Source organism: Aspergillus costaricaensis (genome assembly GCF_003184835.1).
Source record: "Aspergillus costaricaensis CBS 115574 unplaced genomic scaffold BO79scaffold_15, whole genome shotgun sequence".
Classification (NCBI taxonomy): domain Eukaryota; kingdom Fungi; phylum Ascomycota; class Eurotiomycetes; order Eurotiales; family Aspergillaceae; genus Aspergillus; species Aspergillus costaricensis.
Genome location: NW_020291815.1, coordinates 167467 through 181724, shown reverse-complemented (window position 1 = coordinate 181724; position 14258 = coordinate 167467). Strand labels below are relative to the sequence as shown.

Sequence of the window (14258 nt, the reverse complement as noted above, 5' to 3'; positions counted from 1 at the left end):
GCCCCGGATCCGAGATGGGTAGCCCGGAGGTTGTACTTATCGACGGCGTCCCCTCGGTGCCTTTCCCTCTTCTCTGGTCCTAATATCCATACTGCGTTGACACATTCATATCTCATCCACCTTCCTCCCGGACGCGGCTCATTAATTTATTTTTACTTCTTCTCTGGATCTTCTCCAAACAACTTAGCTGTCTGTTTTAACTGAGTGCGGCCACTAAGCTATGCCCGCTATGACCATTACGCTGAGTGACCAGACACATACCATGTCTGAGGCCTCACCGAAGAAGGATGGCATCGCCGGGACAGAAGTCAAGAAGCCAGGCGCTCGGCATGGCCATTCCCAGAGCAACTGCCATCACCTGCCGCCTCCCCCATCGCAACCCACTGCGGAAGGGGAATACCGATGCGGAATCTGCAACAAGACATATAGTCGACGTAGGCTGCCCTTTCTTATGATCGCCCAATGTTGACACATTTCTCTCCTGAGTCCCTTGATCATGCTCAGAGACACGGCCACTTATGCACAGACTTGTGGTTAACCAGATAATAGGTGATCTGCGGGACCGGCACCGTCGCCGTTGTATTAAGAACATTGGCCAGGAACGCCAGTCCAAGCGCAAATCCTGCGACGCCTGTGCGCAAAAGAAGCTGCGGTGTTCCATGACCCGGCCCTCCTGTAGTCGGTGTCTGCAAAGCCGAAGGCCTTGCGTGTATCCGCAGTCTTCTGTTCCTGTTCAAACTCCCAGTCTTGATGATCCCCAGGATAATATTGCTTCGTCTGCTGGTTCCATACACCCTGTTCCGATCTGTGCTGGTATAATACCTGGTGGCACGACATGGGCCCTTCCAACATATCCGTTCGACACACCATCTACCGCGGATGAACTACACGATATCTCGGGCTCCTCGTGGAGCCCCGAAACTCCAACGAATGCCGAACTTGCGTTCCATGCCGTTAATGAGAGTACTATGCTTCCAATGCAAGATGCCTCGTTGATGAATTCTCCGCCCTGGCAAGACGATCTTCATGAACAGTCCGAAACATTTGGGCTGGAGGAGTTCTTTCCCGGGTCGCTTGACAGTTGTTCGCACGCTATGTATATGCCACCGACGATGAGGTCCTCTCCAGTGACCATGGTCCCTCCTACTCCGGCTACTCTCTCGGGTGACTCTTATGCCGCTGGAGGCGGACTGAATATGTCGTCGGTATCTCCTGGATATTTCGATAATATCTGGCCGGATATGGCTTCCAACGACGAAGAAAACGAAACTTGGCGGTTCAGCACGTACACACATAGCCGCACAGGATCGGGGTTCGGCCAAAGCTTCCTGCCCAAGACAAGCCATCATAGCCCAGGTGACGTTGGTGACCTCTACCAAGAGCTGTTCAGTCTGCTACGCGAGTACCCTGGGTTGGCTCTGCAGAGACAGTTCTACTCGCCCTTTCTACATCATGAGCTACAGGGGTATGCGATGCAATCAATGGGCCAGCCACTTAGCACCACTCTGAGTTCGATATCATCCTATGCTAATTATCTGGAGACCTGCGATACATTTGACCTGTCAATGCACAATGGGGAGCGCCTTGCAGCGGCAGAAGGCTGCGTAGTAGCGCTTCATGCGGTGTGTGTTCAACAGATCTTGAGCCTTTTCGGAGACAATTTCGCCACCAACGGCCTCAGCAAGCTTCCAAGCCTTACAGGCGATCAAGGGCACCCCGAGACCCCTGTTGACATTCTCTTGAGGGTATGTAACCCCCCACTCCGATTGCCCTACGCCCCACCCTATGCTCTGAGCTGACCTGGGTGGGCTTTAGATGACGCAACGGGTCTACAAACTTCACGAGGACATTCTTCGTACCCCCCATGAAGATGAAACGGATTGGCGGCGATGGAAATTCGCCGAATCCCTGCGACGTAACATTTTCTTTGCCAATATAATCCGCACATTAGCAGGACGGGCCCGCCGTTACAACGGGATCAACATTGACCCGCTAGATAGCGCGATCCTTCTTCAGCTGCCGTTGCCGGCGCCGGAGGAAATGTGGCGAGCACGCAGCGAGGGGGAGTGGATGATAGCCCGCGCACAGACGCAGCGGTCGTGGGCGCGGGGGGTGGATGGTAGCATGCTGCCAGCCCTGCGGACCCTTCAACAATTGTTGGTATTGGAAGAGGTTGGCAGTGTAAGTGTTACGTTATTGCTTCCCATCACACGCATGATTCTGGCGTGCGCCAAGCTCAATGGAGCTTCATATGGCTGAGGTGGACCGGTGGGCCCGGCGATAGGGCGATTATGATCGTCACGGTTGAAATTTTTTGGCATGATTTCTTGTTTCTAAATACCCTGTTCTTCTCACGAAGACTACGATCATCGTGGGATGTATAGTTCTGTGTGCCCGCTAGAGAGGTAGACTAGATTTGGATTGTGCGAGGCTTTATTATTATTATTATTATTATGATGCTCATTGTTTCTTTCCGTTTTGTCGTGGAATTGACCCCGAAATCGGAACCCAATTCCGTGGGGGATCTCGACATTGATAGATCCCATCACGTCTTTAGCCGCCACCGGGTTTTGAAGATAGCTAGCTAACGGCAACAACAAAGCCCGTGCCAACCTGCACGTATCAAAGAGCAAACAGAAAAAAAGAAAACAGAAAAGACCAGGGGCTGCTGCCGGGCGCATGTACGAGGGAGGACTGGACCTTGGGGCTGGGCTTGGCTGGCTGATATGCCAAAACCCGGACACACGGCGATGCCGAGGCCTCGACTCACGACGAACATGCAGGCCGTCAGGCAGGCAAGGCCGACCAGCGGGAGCAGGAGGAATCGCGACCGGACGGCGAACAGGGTCCAGGCAGGTTAGGAAGGACAGGTTCAGCGAGAGCGGATACGGTACCTAGTACCTAGATAGTTAGTGCTGCTTAGTTCTGACCAGCTAACTAGCTTTCCCGCGGATGGTAACCTCCGGCGGGGGTCCGGCATCCACCCGTGGGATTTACTTGGGGGTCTTTTTGTACCTCTCGTGTCGATCACAGCTATCTCCTCCGAGGTTCAGGGCCAATCGTTTGTCTGCAGGCGATGCAGTAGTGTCGACGGACTAGGACGAGTTGGTTAACATCTCCTGGGTGGTGGATTGGTCTCGCCGAAGTAGTAGTAGTAAGTATCTAGTAGTGCTATGCTATCTATCTAGTACTAGTCGTTGTTCTCATACTAACTAGCTAATTAGTTGTTGGTGATGAGGATAGGAGTGGGGGGGGGGGAGGGGATGCTATCCCACTATGTTCTATTTATTATTTTCTTTTTCATCCCAAGGTGCCACCTTGATGGTGTACACCATCGCAACGAGTCTTGTGATGGTCTTGTCTTTGGGGTTGTTATTTCCACCACCCCCACTGATACGCATACACCCATTCCATATCCACTAAAGCAAAGCATCCGCCGCGCAAAAAAAAAGAGGATAACAGAAGACAACAACCCAAGTCAGAAGAGGGGTAAAAAGGATGAAACCTAATCTCGATAAGCGCCGCCAAGCCCTGCAGGTCAATCTAACTTGCCCTCCTCCTTCTGTGTTTTATCCCGACCAAGAAAGGAAACGAAACAAAGCGAAGGCGAATCCGGCCCCCTCCGCGTTATTCTCTCCCAAGATGGGAATATGCTGCGCTTGGCTGCGAGTTTGCCGATGAACACCCTGACCTTTTCCCCCGCCACTCGCCTCCTGTGCCGAGTACTTGGCTATACGCTGAATGACCATTGTTTGATGGTGTGCTGGCGTGCTGGGTGCTGTTCTTGGGTTACAGAGAGGAAAGTCTTGGGAGAGGTCTTGGTGAAGAGGAGATGGTCTGGGCATAGTCCGGCTACTAGGTAAGTAGCGGATTACTATAAGATCGCTAAGTTAAGAGTGGAGCAGGTGTATACGTATGTATCCCTCTTTTGAATGCTGATGCCAAGAGGTTGGCAGGAGAGGAGACACAGAGAGGGAGGGGGGGGGGGGGGGGGGGGAGGGCCTGTTTTGCCCCTTAGGCACTGACTACACTTGGCTTAATCTATATTGTCTTCACTACTTCAGTAGTCTACTTGGTGAGATACTACTTCCTGTTTATGCAGCTGGGTCTCGGCGAAGTGGGGTGGGGGTGATACTAGCACTAACAGGTAGTAGGATCCAGTTCTCGTCACGGCGCACTCTCTCTCTCTCTCTCTCTCTCTCTCTCTCTCTCTCTCTCAATGTGTGTGCGTGCTTGCAGGCAGCTACCTAACTAGCTAATCAACTCTCTGCCCAGCATCACTCCTACCTATCTGGTTCGGGTTCGGAATCCTCGGGCCTCCGGTGGTTAACCAGATGATGCTGACGATATTGATGATGATCATATCCGCGTCAGAAAAGACGGTTGGATGATTCCCAGCCCAACCGATCAAACCGAACTGAAATGCAATGAACCCTCCCTGAACCGGGAACGATCATTGCCGATGAAACAATGATCGCTGATGCCAAGCTCTTCTGCAGTGGAAAAGGGAGATCCACGCGGACGGAGGATTATGCAGTGCCAGTTACATACAACTAGTAATTAGTCCTACCTACCAACTTGCACCGTGGGTAGTAGTACTACTACTAGGAGGATGGATATAATTTCTCCGTCTTGGTGAACTTTCTTTGCTGCAGCATTCACAGTGTGCCATTGCATTGCAATCTCATTTTATCGCTATCTCGCCTAAATTTCTGCACCCATCTTATCAAATTAATTACCCATCATCGGTCTGCATGTGTCTAATAAAATAATACCGCATTCGGGGTTTTATCTATCAGTTACTGCTTATATGCCGAGAAAAATAAATAGCACACTGACAAGGACCGCGGAGCTAGGCATTCATCATCCTGGTTACAAACTTGTTACTAATTAATACTAGGTAGGGAGGTCAATGGAGATTTTTACTAGGTCCTCCTGGGGATTAATAGCTCTGCTATTGACATGCCATTGTCTTTCCTAGGGTATAATCCGCTTCATTAACTGACTATTTACGGAATAGATGCCTCGGCCTGTTATGTGCAGACGAGGCTGGCAAGTCAACGAGGATAGAATAAGCCGCGTGCTAAGCCAAGCCGGTAAGGTGACCGGCAAGGAGCGGGCCGGGAGGAGTGAGACATTCTTTGAAGAAGTGAAAAATAGCGAGAGGGGAGAATCATCGGAGGAATTTAGGATTTATTTTGTGTATAGCATGATCCCTTTACTTTGCACATTCTGCTGGAGCCTGGCCCACACGGAAGGTAAGAAGAACAAAGAAAAACAAAGTACGAAGTAGCGTAAGGGTCCTCATCTGTCCTGCTGATTATTGTTAGATAATTCCATTGTTTATCATGAGCAAGAGGACGGAGGAGTAAGATGAATAAGGTTTGAATGTCTCTCATGAGGTAGATTAATCGCGGCGGACTACGTTAAAGGGAATTGCGATTGTTGATCTTCATGTGGTTGGACCCTGCTTCATTCCTTTTGCTGCTGCTGCTGCTGCTTGTAATTACATCCTTGACTCCTGTCTGGTGGCTTGCCTACAGACATTACCCTAACACACAGACAACAACATCCGTATAGTCCTTCCTCCCCAACCACGCCATCATTCAAACGATCTAATCACCCAGGATCAGAGATAACAGCCCCCCTCATCCTTCAGCAACGACAAAGGTCCTGCATAACTCCTGCTTATACCCCCAACCATCATCACAACTGCCCCCACCCCCAGTCCAAACCAGCAAAAGCACAGAGAGGATCCGATATTCCCCTAACGAGCCCAGGATATGAATCCTGTCGGCTCCAACTTCTCCCGAGGGCAAGTCAAGTCGACCCAGTCATGCAGTGAGCCAGTGACTCAAACACGAAGTACGCAATCCCCCTACTATATTACACCCAATTATTTACACTTTTGACGTTTTCATCAATATAGCAAACAAATATCGCCACTAGACTAAGACTCCGGAGCGGCACCGGAGTCGGAATCGGAAGAATATGGTCTGCTTCACATAATCTGTTTACTACTGGATTACTAGACAGTCCGGGGATATTCCGCGTTTAGGCTACCGTGTGGATGCCTTGGAGGGTCAAGTATTAGCCTCTCCAGTTTCTAATTGCTGATCAAGATGTTTTTCAGTAGAGGTGGTTACCTAATCACGTTGCATCTAGCTTAACGGCTTAAGGATGGTCTCCATTGCGGACTCTAATTTGTGGTACAGGTGAGGCTATATTGATAGTCATAGTAGGTACCAGTATATCTGCACCTGCACCTGCGATTACTTACCTGAAGTAGAAAGTGTTGAACATCGTTATTACTGGTCAATTATTAACTCCCTGCTAGCCGCAGGGCGGGATATACGATACGAAGGCTGCATCTGCCTGGTGTGGTAAATCGATCCCATCCACCCGTTCGCTGTGGAGATCGATCACAACAGTCGCCGATGGTTGCCTCTATGACGAGTCCTTATCCTCCGATATCCGCTGCATGTCTGCCCAGAAAGCTTCTATAATCCTTTGCTCCAATGCGGATGTGATTGACAGGGAGGGAAGAGGGGTGGTGGACAGGAACCTGATACGTGCCGTGTCTAGCTAGGGGTGTGGTGATGTCTGTGGGTATCTCTCTTTTTGTTATCGTGCGACGTACTATTCTTTGTGAGTGGTTGTCTGTCTTTCGCCACTTGGTTATTCACATTTGCAGGTGGAGTATAGGGCGGCAGGGCTACAGGTTACAGCTGGGGAAGGGAAAACGGGTATTCCTCTCTCGATAGATGAGTAACTCATTGTGATGGAGGGAAGGATATTTGATCCATTTGGCCGAAAGACCTCAAGGATATTGAAGACTCTATCAGGAGAAATCAATACAATTCATTAGTATGTCCATATCTTCTTCTTACTAACTCATCATACTGTCTGACAAACTATCCGCCTCGTGAACCAACTCCCCATTCCAATGATTTAGTATAATCTTTCTAACTTAAGTTAAAATCTTCACTATGGCATCTGGATCATTATAGATGCTCATATCGCCCCTCATACCGGGACCGGTGAAGGCAATATAACTCTGCAATACCAATGCCCAATGTCTGTAGTGTAAATATTACTTATAAACCTGCTAATCATTATCTGGGTACATGATCATCGTCTGAGTAGGATATAACACAAGTTGTTTAGATTAGTATATTTCTTTCTGAATTAAGTGAGAAATTATATATACTGATTTCTTGAGTTCCTTGTCTTGCTACTGATTTTCGTGCTTTATAATGTTCCACAGGTCATTGAAGACAGCAGTACTAGTCTTTTCAGTATCAGACTTCCCAGTAAAAGGACTTGTTATTCCTTCCGCAACGTGCATTCCATAATATTACTCTTGATCTCATTGCTCCATCTGAACATCTGTAAGGAAGTCTCTTGTTGCTCCGAAAATATCCACATCAGTGAGTACTAATACCACACAATAATGTGTTTCAATGCTTTCACCAGAGGTTCTTGAACTTTTTTTCACCTGGGTTGTCCAATACTGCCATGTAAGACATATCTATTCATTCATAGCGTGTATTAATCTCACACTTTCTTGTCAGACTTTCTTATAACCAGCCACTGCAGGTAAACAGGCAGTTTACACTTCCTGAAAGGCCCCGTTCTTCCTTTTAAGAACTATGGTTGCCATGCACCGTCCAAGATATACTCCATTTCCCCTGGTAAAGAGAAAGCTCTGCAAGGCCGAGTACTCCAAGTTCTTTTGTTTTGCCCAGATCTTTGTGATAATAACTACCCTGTTGAGCAGCTTCATCGATGGAAGTAGGTACTTGCCTAGCTCTGGGTCTTTCTAGTCGCATCTGGTTCAAAGTTGAACCCGAGAGCATAAACCAGTTCCTCATTTTTCCAGAGAAGTGATACTCGTTCGTGATGCCTGTGCATTGTAGAACGTGACATTTCCATCAGCTACGAGTACCTTGCTCAAAGCCTAAGGGTATATACCAGCAACAGGCAATCCAACCACATGCTGAGCATGGTCTGATCCGTGAATAAGAGCTATAGGGTAAATAAAATGCCCCCGCACTTAAGCCGGTATCACTGGAATGCTAGGTATTTGCCTTCTGAATGGTAATTATAGCCTTCGAGGGGAGAAAAGAACGCCACCCATGCCCTCATATAACGATATTCTGCTGGTACAGACAGCGTATTCCAGGTTAATCTATGCCGACGATGTGATAGACATGTGACGTGTCGTGCAGATCTCATTCGCGTATTGTGATGTTCTCAATATCCATGGATAGAGTGAGTCCGCTACTCTTTCTCCGGGGTCGCACAGGGAGATTATTTTTTCTTTGTCGCCGCATTAGGCTCTCAGCTAGGATGTCTTTGCGTAACCCCTTAGCAGGCACTTTTATGGTTTGCCTCTAGCTTTCGGAATTTCCTGTGGTATTCTCCCTCTTTCTCTTGCGTTCGTTCCAGCTTTCGATGGTCTTTCGGGTTGGTTACTAGACCTAAGTCTTTTGTTAGCCATCGCAAATGGTTTCATATGGTCATAGCCGAAAAACCTTCAAGGTCGTTCTCCATAATCCTCTTCTTCGTTTTCGGGAGATCTGCCAATAACATGCACGATATGTCATGCTTGATGTTTCATTTGTGGTCAAGAAGACTGTTCCACTTGAACAAGTTAAGTTCCGCGAAGACTAACTACCCAGCCAAACAACGCACAAGCATGCACGACAAGATGTAGTTGAAGATGCCGCACATGCATAGCATGAGAGTTCTGCTCTACGTAGTGGGGCAAATGACTCTTCGACGACAACAATCAGCATTTCCAGGCACCGCTTAGGAAAGATCGATGTAATTTCTTCCTCCCAGGTCCTCTTCCTTTTGGTAGATTTACCATTTCGAATTGTTCAACGTCAGCGCAGCTGCCGCTTCACGCTGATAGACAAGGTCGTAGTGCAGGACAACGACACACTCGGTAATGTTTGAAAAGGTATTCCACATGACATATGCGGTGATGGGACGCTCGTAGCGCGGCGCCTCCTGACCCTTCTGGATAAACACCTTGTTAGTAGCCATCGGATATGTGTCTGATAACGAAGATGATCTATATACATGCAGTAAAACGGGTGAAGAAGATGTTGTGTTTGAGACCTTTCTCTTAGAGAAGATGCCCGTGGCACATTGAGTACTAATTCTGCATTGCATGATTTGATTCACGAATGTAGTCCCATGAAACCAGTTATCATGTAAAAGGCGGTATCAGTCTTTTATATAAGGCCTTTGAGCTCGGAGACGACAGACTTAATCTTGCATCAGGCTTTTTGGTTGATTTTTTATCAGATATAAATCTTTTTGTTGTTCGTATCGTGGAGTTCAGATATATTTCTTAACATCTGTATAGTAGTATCCCACGTTTCGGTCTTTATGCGACAGGCTTCTTGGTGGTCATATTCTAATACTTGCAATCTTGCCAGTGCTTTCCATAACTTTTTCTTTCGTAGTCTCTGACCTTCTGTAAGTTCTCTTGTCGGGGGTAGAACCCTCTTTGGGATGATCAAGCCGGCATCCTCCAAGGCATCGATGATCTATAACCTCAGTTAATATCAGAACATATCAATAAGATGGGTCTGCTTTTATTTCTTCATCATGCGACGCCAATGCTCTTGTTCAACGGCAGGTCGAGGCCATCACCAAAGGCATTGAACTGAAGTGTCCTGTTTGTTATGGAGAAAATTAATGCTTGTGTTGGTAACACATGGTGGTTCATGAGGAAGACTTGGCATGATCGCTATCTTCGCATAGAATAATGTAACATGGCCCATCAGTGGACCAGATCTTCGTGTCTGTAGAACTGGGAAGCGGCATCGTGTGTTGATATCATGTTCGAGTGTTTTCGAATATCCCGTGAGAGAGCCTTGGCTAAGGCTAAGGTTATGCTTGTGAATTGCATTCATAAGGGACCCATGACCAAGATGAATAGGTAGATGATGTATATCCTGTTTTTCCTCTATGTTGAGAAGCTGGTAATTGCTAATGCTGAGCAATCGACTCAAGAGTAGTGTCGATGTAGCTTATAACTTTGACAAGCTGGCTATCTCTTGCAGAAAGTATAAGAGTAGAAGAGTACCAGCGTACCCTCCACGGACCCTGTATGAAGCTTTCCGGAATTGTGTCGCCCAGTCGAAAGTGGGAATTTCCACATGTCTTAGACGGTTTTTAACTGGCCGCGCGACGATAAGATGTGCTTGCTGTATGCTATGTCTCGTGGCATGTAGCACGATTTATATCTCCCCTTCAGTATGCGCCATCAATGGGAGCCAGTCACGTCTCGAAGTTTCCCGATTCCAGCTGTATCCGATATCATTTCAGCCTGGGTAAGATGCAGCCACCGGAGCTACTCATGGTGGAGAGTAGGTTTATCCGTCTAGCAAGTAGGTGGCATCCGAAGAGTTATAGATGACCACCGTTATACGAAGTTGAACCCAGGTGTGTCAGACCAGGGTGGGTCATTCTAGCTTTCCTGTTCACGGCTGTCTGCATTTACCTGCGCGCCTGGCACCGGCCGTCATTATGACAATATGATTTCGGCGTAGATGTTTGCATTTTTACGCCGAGAACCTGAGCCCTGATTCCCGAAACTGGCAGTTCGCAGTTATCACGTAGAAGTATCTTACCATGGTTTTCATTTTCTAGTCTGTAATGATTAATCTAGAAATCTGCACCTTGCACCCAGTATCAATGAAGTAATTGATCAGTGGACTGATGTAGCGGCCGCGCTGGACCTCGGTGGCCTTGTTCTACTGTCCCATATTGATAATGAGGTACATGGCTGCGCGGGCGCGGCTGAGGGTAATGTTGAGGCGGCCGCTGAACTTCTGATAGCCGGGTCTGATGGTGGCAGTTGTGTTGTACAGCACCATGTCCGTCTCCCTGCCTTGGAAGGAGTCGATGGTCTTGATCATAACCTGATTATATCCGGCGGAGGGGTTGTCAAGATGCAACTGGGCCAGTGATGTGCGGTAGACATTACCCTGCGCGACGTAGGGCGTCAGGACGGTGACCTTCGGCAAGGAGACCTGCACTGACTGCTGCAGATGGCGGAGAAAGCACAGGACCAAGCACTGGTGTTTAGCATTATACTGGGATAAACAGTAGTCTCTGTCTTTATAACCATGGGTAGTCTCGATGAGGAGAAAGGACTGCTGCATGCTGAATAATACATGATTAAGGTCCGCGATCCAGCCGGACAGGGCCTGCAGGTTAGACAGGAGAAGATGAGGAAAGCACAGCTGTTCCTGATAAAACAGCTGGCTCACTATATTGCCCAGTATGCTGGTTATGTAGTACTACTTGTCCAGCATGCAGAGTAGTATCCTGCTTAAGTACAGATATCAGAAGGGGGAGATGGCGGACATGGTATAAAAAAGATTATTCTGGGATATTGACTTGACCACTGGATGCAGCTGGAACGAGTTCCTGATTATCAGATATCCATATGGATCATAGTTAGCAAAGACCAGCCACAGGTCCGCCTCGGACGCGCGTGCTGTCTCATCAATGACAACAAGTTCTGGGCGGAAGACGCTGGTGACGAAGGGCTGGCTGGCTCCGTACAGGATAGTGATAATAATATCAGCCATCCGGAGGATATCCTTGAGCAGCTTCTTGGTTTTATTGTGGAAGACCTCTATCTCACCAGCGTCAAGTTTCATGCCGTCACAGTAGTTCTCCAGGTATATGTGGAATACCTAATGCTTTACAGGGTTGGACCAGGGGGAGTTAATGCAGCCAGCAACCTGTAAGACTTGGTAGCCCAGGCTCTGTTCCAGGTTAAGCACCCGCTTGTCGGGCACGGGGAAGTCTTGCTTAGTTATAGTATAATACTATTCTTGCAGACAGCAGCATACCAGTATCTGGGCAACAGCATTGTCGAGGGCGCCCTATTTGATAGACGGGCGAGCGTCTGCAGGAACACCTTGTTCTTGTTCCGCTTAATGGTAGGCCATAAAGACCTCAGTATTACTGGCATGAAGGCGGATAATCAGGATGGCTCGGTCTGGCACTGCACGCGCCGTGACAGTGTCGGCCATCTTGGCAAGATTATTGCAGGTATCATTGCTCTGGCTCACCATGAGGACCTGCTGGAACCCATAATCATGGGAAGCGATGACAGGACGGCTGGTGATAAATGTCATGGCTATTTAACAGACGAGCCACGACTTGCCCGTTCCAGGGGGGCCTTGGACGAGGGTGAACCCACCGGGCGTCTGGCGCATGCCGGTGATATAATTAAACCGGAATCGTGAACGGTGGGTTTCCCCTTCCTTTGCCAGAATCCGGCTCAGGGGGGCTTCGCCTCATTGCTGGCCAGGTGTCACGGATGCTGAAAAGACCGTCGGGATTCGATCGTGGTGGATGCGGATGGTTCTCTGACTGGATCTCGAAGCGACAGACGGGTCCCTGGGTCTTGAGCAGCATGTACCGAAGGCGATTTGGCGTGTTAATCAGTCTGGCGGTTGGTTGCTGATCGTCCTGCATATACTCATCTTATGTCAAGCTATTGTATTCACAATCTGACTTTAAAAAATCTAACCAGGCAGAGTAGGAGATATTGGCGGGCCGGATCGGCTGTCTGGGTTTAGAAGCCGTGCTTGCTTCAACGAGAATGATCGTGTTTGAGTAACCAACAGCATCAGTCTGGCCGGCACGATAGACTTCAATCTCGACAATCGACAGAGAGTAAGAGAGAGGCTCGTAACTTGAGCTTGGGATTGCTGGCACAGTGGGTTTGATACCGGTATGTTCGCGATGGCCGGTCAGTCCACCCATTATAGTAGCCTTGTCTGATGGGAGTTACTGCCTCTGGATGTACATTGACATGCTCAACCAAGTGTAGGTCAACCCTTCATATGACATAAGACAGCAGAACCCACTAGACCACATTCCCTGGACATCTGGTAAACCGCAATAGTTGAAGCAGCTTGTATGGCTTTTGCCCGAGCTGGTATATAACACGACGATTTGTCTCGAAGTATATGATTGATCACGGAGAACGACGCTGGATTATCTGGTAGTCTTTCGAAAACCACAAGAAATGCGTAGCTCTTCCACCCACATGGTAGTAAAGTCTCTGAAGCATAAATTGAGCTCATATCGAACCAACCTAGCCCAATTATATGAACTAGTACTGCCAGCCCGATGAAGGAAGTTATCGACTCTGGGTTGATTTCTCCTTCCATATGTCCAAGCATTCTCTCATTGTACATCTCGACATCCGCAACCAGACGCCCGGTTACGGATATCATTGACACTCCACAGAATACGTTGATAGGTACCCAAACTTCTTTTGTGACGTTTAGGTTTGGCCATGAGTGTAGTCTTTTGCATCGTGCCAGATTTTGCTGTGAAGGTGTTATCTCATGGTCAGTGAGTCTCGGGGGTATCACTGTCCCGTGGGTACATCGTTCTGATGGACGATTAACGATTCATTCTGATCGAAAGCAACAGCTTCTGTCCAAAGCATAATATATACCTGATACAAGCTTCTTCCGTGCGAGGGACCATGTGCGTTGAACTCCCAGTTGTACTAGAGTCCTAGCAGTACTCAGCAACCCGAACCAAAGACACAGGATGCCGGAATTTCATCATGGTTCTTGTAACTCTGCAAGCTCCTGCATGCCTCATCTTCGTTGTTTAATCGGTAACCATTCTTCGACTGTTGACTGGATTGAAATCGGAACATGCTTTCTTTCACAAAGCTCCATTGGAGATATTGAGCTGCGCGGTATATGCTGGTGTCGAAGACATTGTTGTGTGTTATCTTCGATTGGAAGGAATATCTGAACGGTAATAGCCGCGACAAACATGGCATTTGACAGCTTCCAAAGTCTGGTAGTGCGCCTCTTTCTGGCTTTCCACACCACAATGTGCGTAAAGTGCTCTGTAGTTCGCGGTGTGGTGCTATATACGATATTGATGATCATGGAAATATCCGCGCTAGTATCGGTATTTATCTATATAGTACTTTCTATTAGCGACTTCTCAGCATACCATGAATGAAATGATGTACTTGATAAACTCACCAGTATGCAGGCATGATTTAGTAGTGAACAGCGACTTCGCGCTTCCCAGATATACCGCTATCACATCTGGCTGGACGAGGAGCACATATCCCTCTGCCCATGGAGCTTATATTTGATGGTCAGGATATGTATTTTTCTCTGCCGAGCTCGGATTATGTCCAGCGTAGTAGAGTAAAGCTGTACCGAGTGCGTAGACAA

At 48.1% G+C, this 14258-nt stretch overlaps 4 protein-coding genes across 4 annotated transcripts; 2 read left to right on the top strand and 2 right to left on the bottom strand.

Moving 5' to 3' along the window:
• Positions 1–10: 10 nt before the first annotated feature.
• BO79DRAFT_172711 (Zn(II)2Cys6 transcription factor domain-containing protein) lies at positions 11–2431 on the top strand. Its single transcript, XM_025679638.1, has 3 exons — positions 11–434; positions 550–1745; positions 1816–2431. The coding sequence occupies exons 1-3, from the start codon at positions 221–223 to the stop codon at positions 2257–2259; spliced, it is 1854 nt and encodes a 617-aa protein (XP_025539633.1). The 5' UTR covers positions 11–220; the 3' UTR covers positions 2260–2431.
• Positions 2432–7487: 5056 nt separating this feature from the next.
• BO79DRAFT_14053 (uncharacterized protein) lies at positions 7488–7866 on the top strand. The gene is made up of 2 exons (XM_025678223.1): positions 7488–7520; positions 7575–7866. The coding sequence occupies exon 2, from the start codon at positions 7653–7655 to the stop codon at positions 7824–7826; it is 174 nt and encodes a 57-aa protein (XP_025539632.1). The 5' UTR covers positions 7488–7520; positions 7575–7652; the 3' UTR covers positions 7827–7866.
• Positions 7867–10775: 2909 nt separating this feature from the next.
• On the bottom strand, positions 10776–11186 carry BO79DRAFT_254859 (uncharacterized protein; the record flags this gene model as incomplete). Its single annotated transcript, XM_025686101.1, has 1 exon — positions 10776–11186. One exon carries the CDS (start codon positions 11184–11186, stop codon positions 10776–10778), a length of 411 nt encoding a protein of 136 aa, XP_025539631.1.
• A 1081-nt stretch (positions 11187–12267) lies between these two features.
• Positions 12268–12807, bottom strand: BO79DRAFT_228269 (uncharacterized protein; the record flags this gene model as incomplete). Its single annotated transcript, XM_025683951.1, has 2 exons — positions 12268–12487; positions 12557–12807. 2 exons carry the CDS (start codon positions 12805–12807, stop codon positions 12268–12270), a joined length of 471 nt encoding a protein of 156 aa, XP_025539630.1.
• Between the last annotated feature and the right edge of the window lie 1451 nt (positions 12808–14258).

Excerpts from the sequence above, each read along its gene's own strand:
- BO79DRAFT_14053 (XM_025678223.1), top strand. The coding sequence starts at position 7,653 with ATGGTTGCCATGCACCGTCCAAGATATACTCCATTTCCCCTGGTAAAG.
- BO79DRAFT_172711 (XM_025679638.1), top strand. The coding sequence starts at position 221 with ATGCCCGCTATGACCATTACGCTGAGTGACCAGACACATACCATGTCT. Across the intron at positions 435-549 it reads CAACAAGACATATAGTCGAC|GTGATCTGCGGGACCGGCAC; the intron begins GTAGGCTGCCCT and ends ACCAGATAATAG. Across the intron at positions 1,746-1,815 it reads CTGTTGACATTCTCTTGAGG|ATGACGCAACGGGTCTACAA; the intron begins GTATGTAACCCC and ends GGTGGGCTTTAG.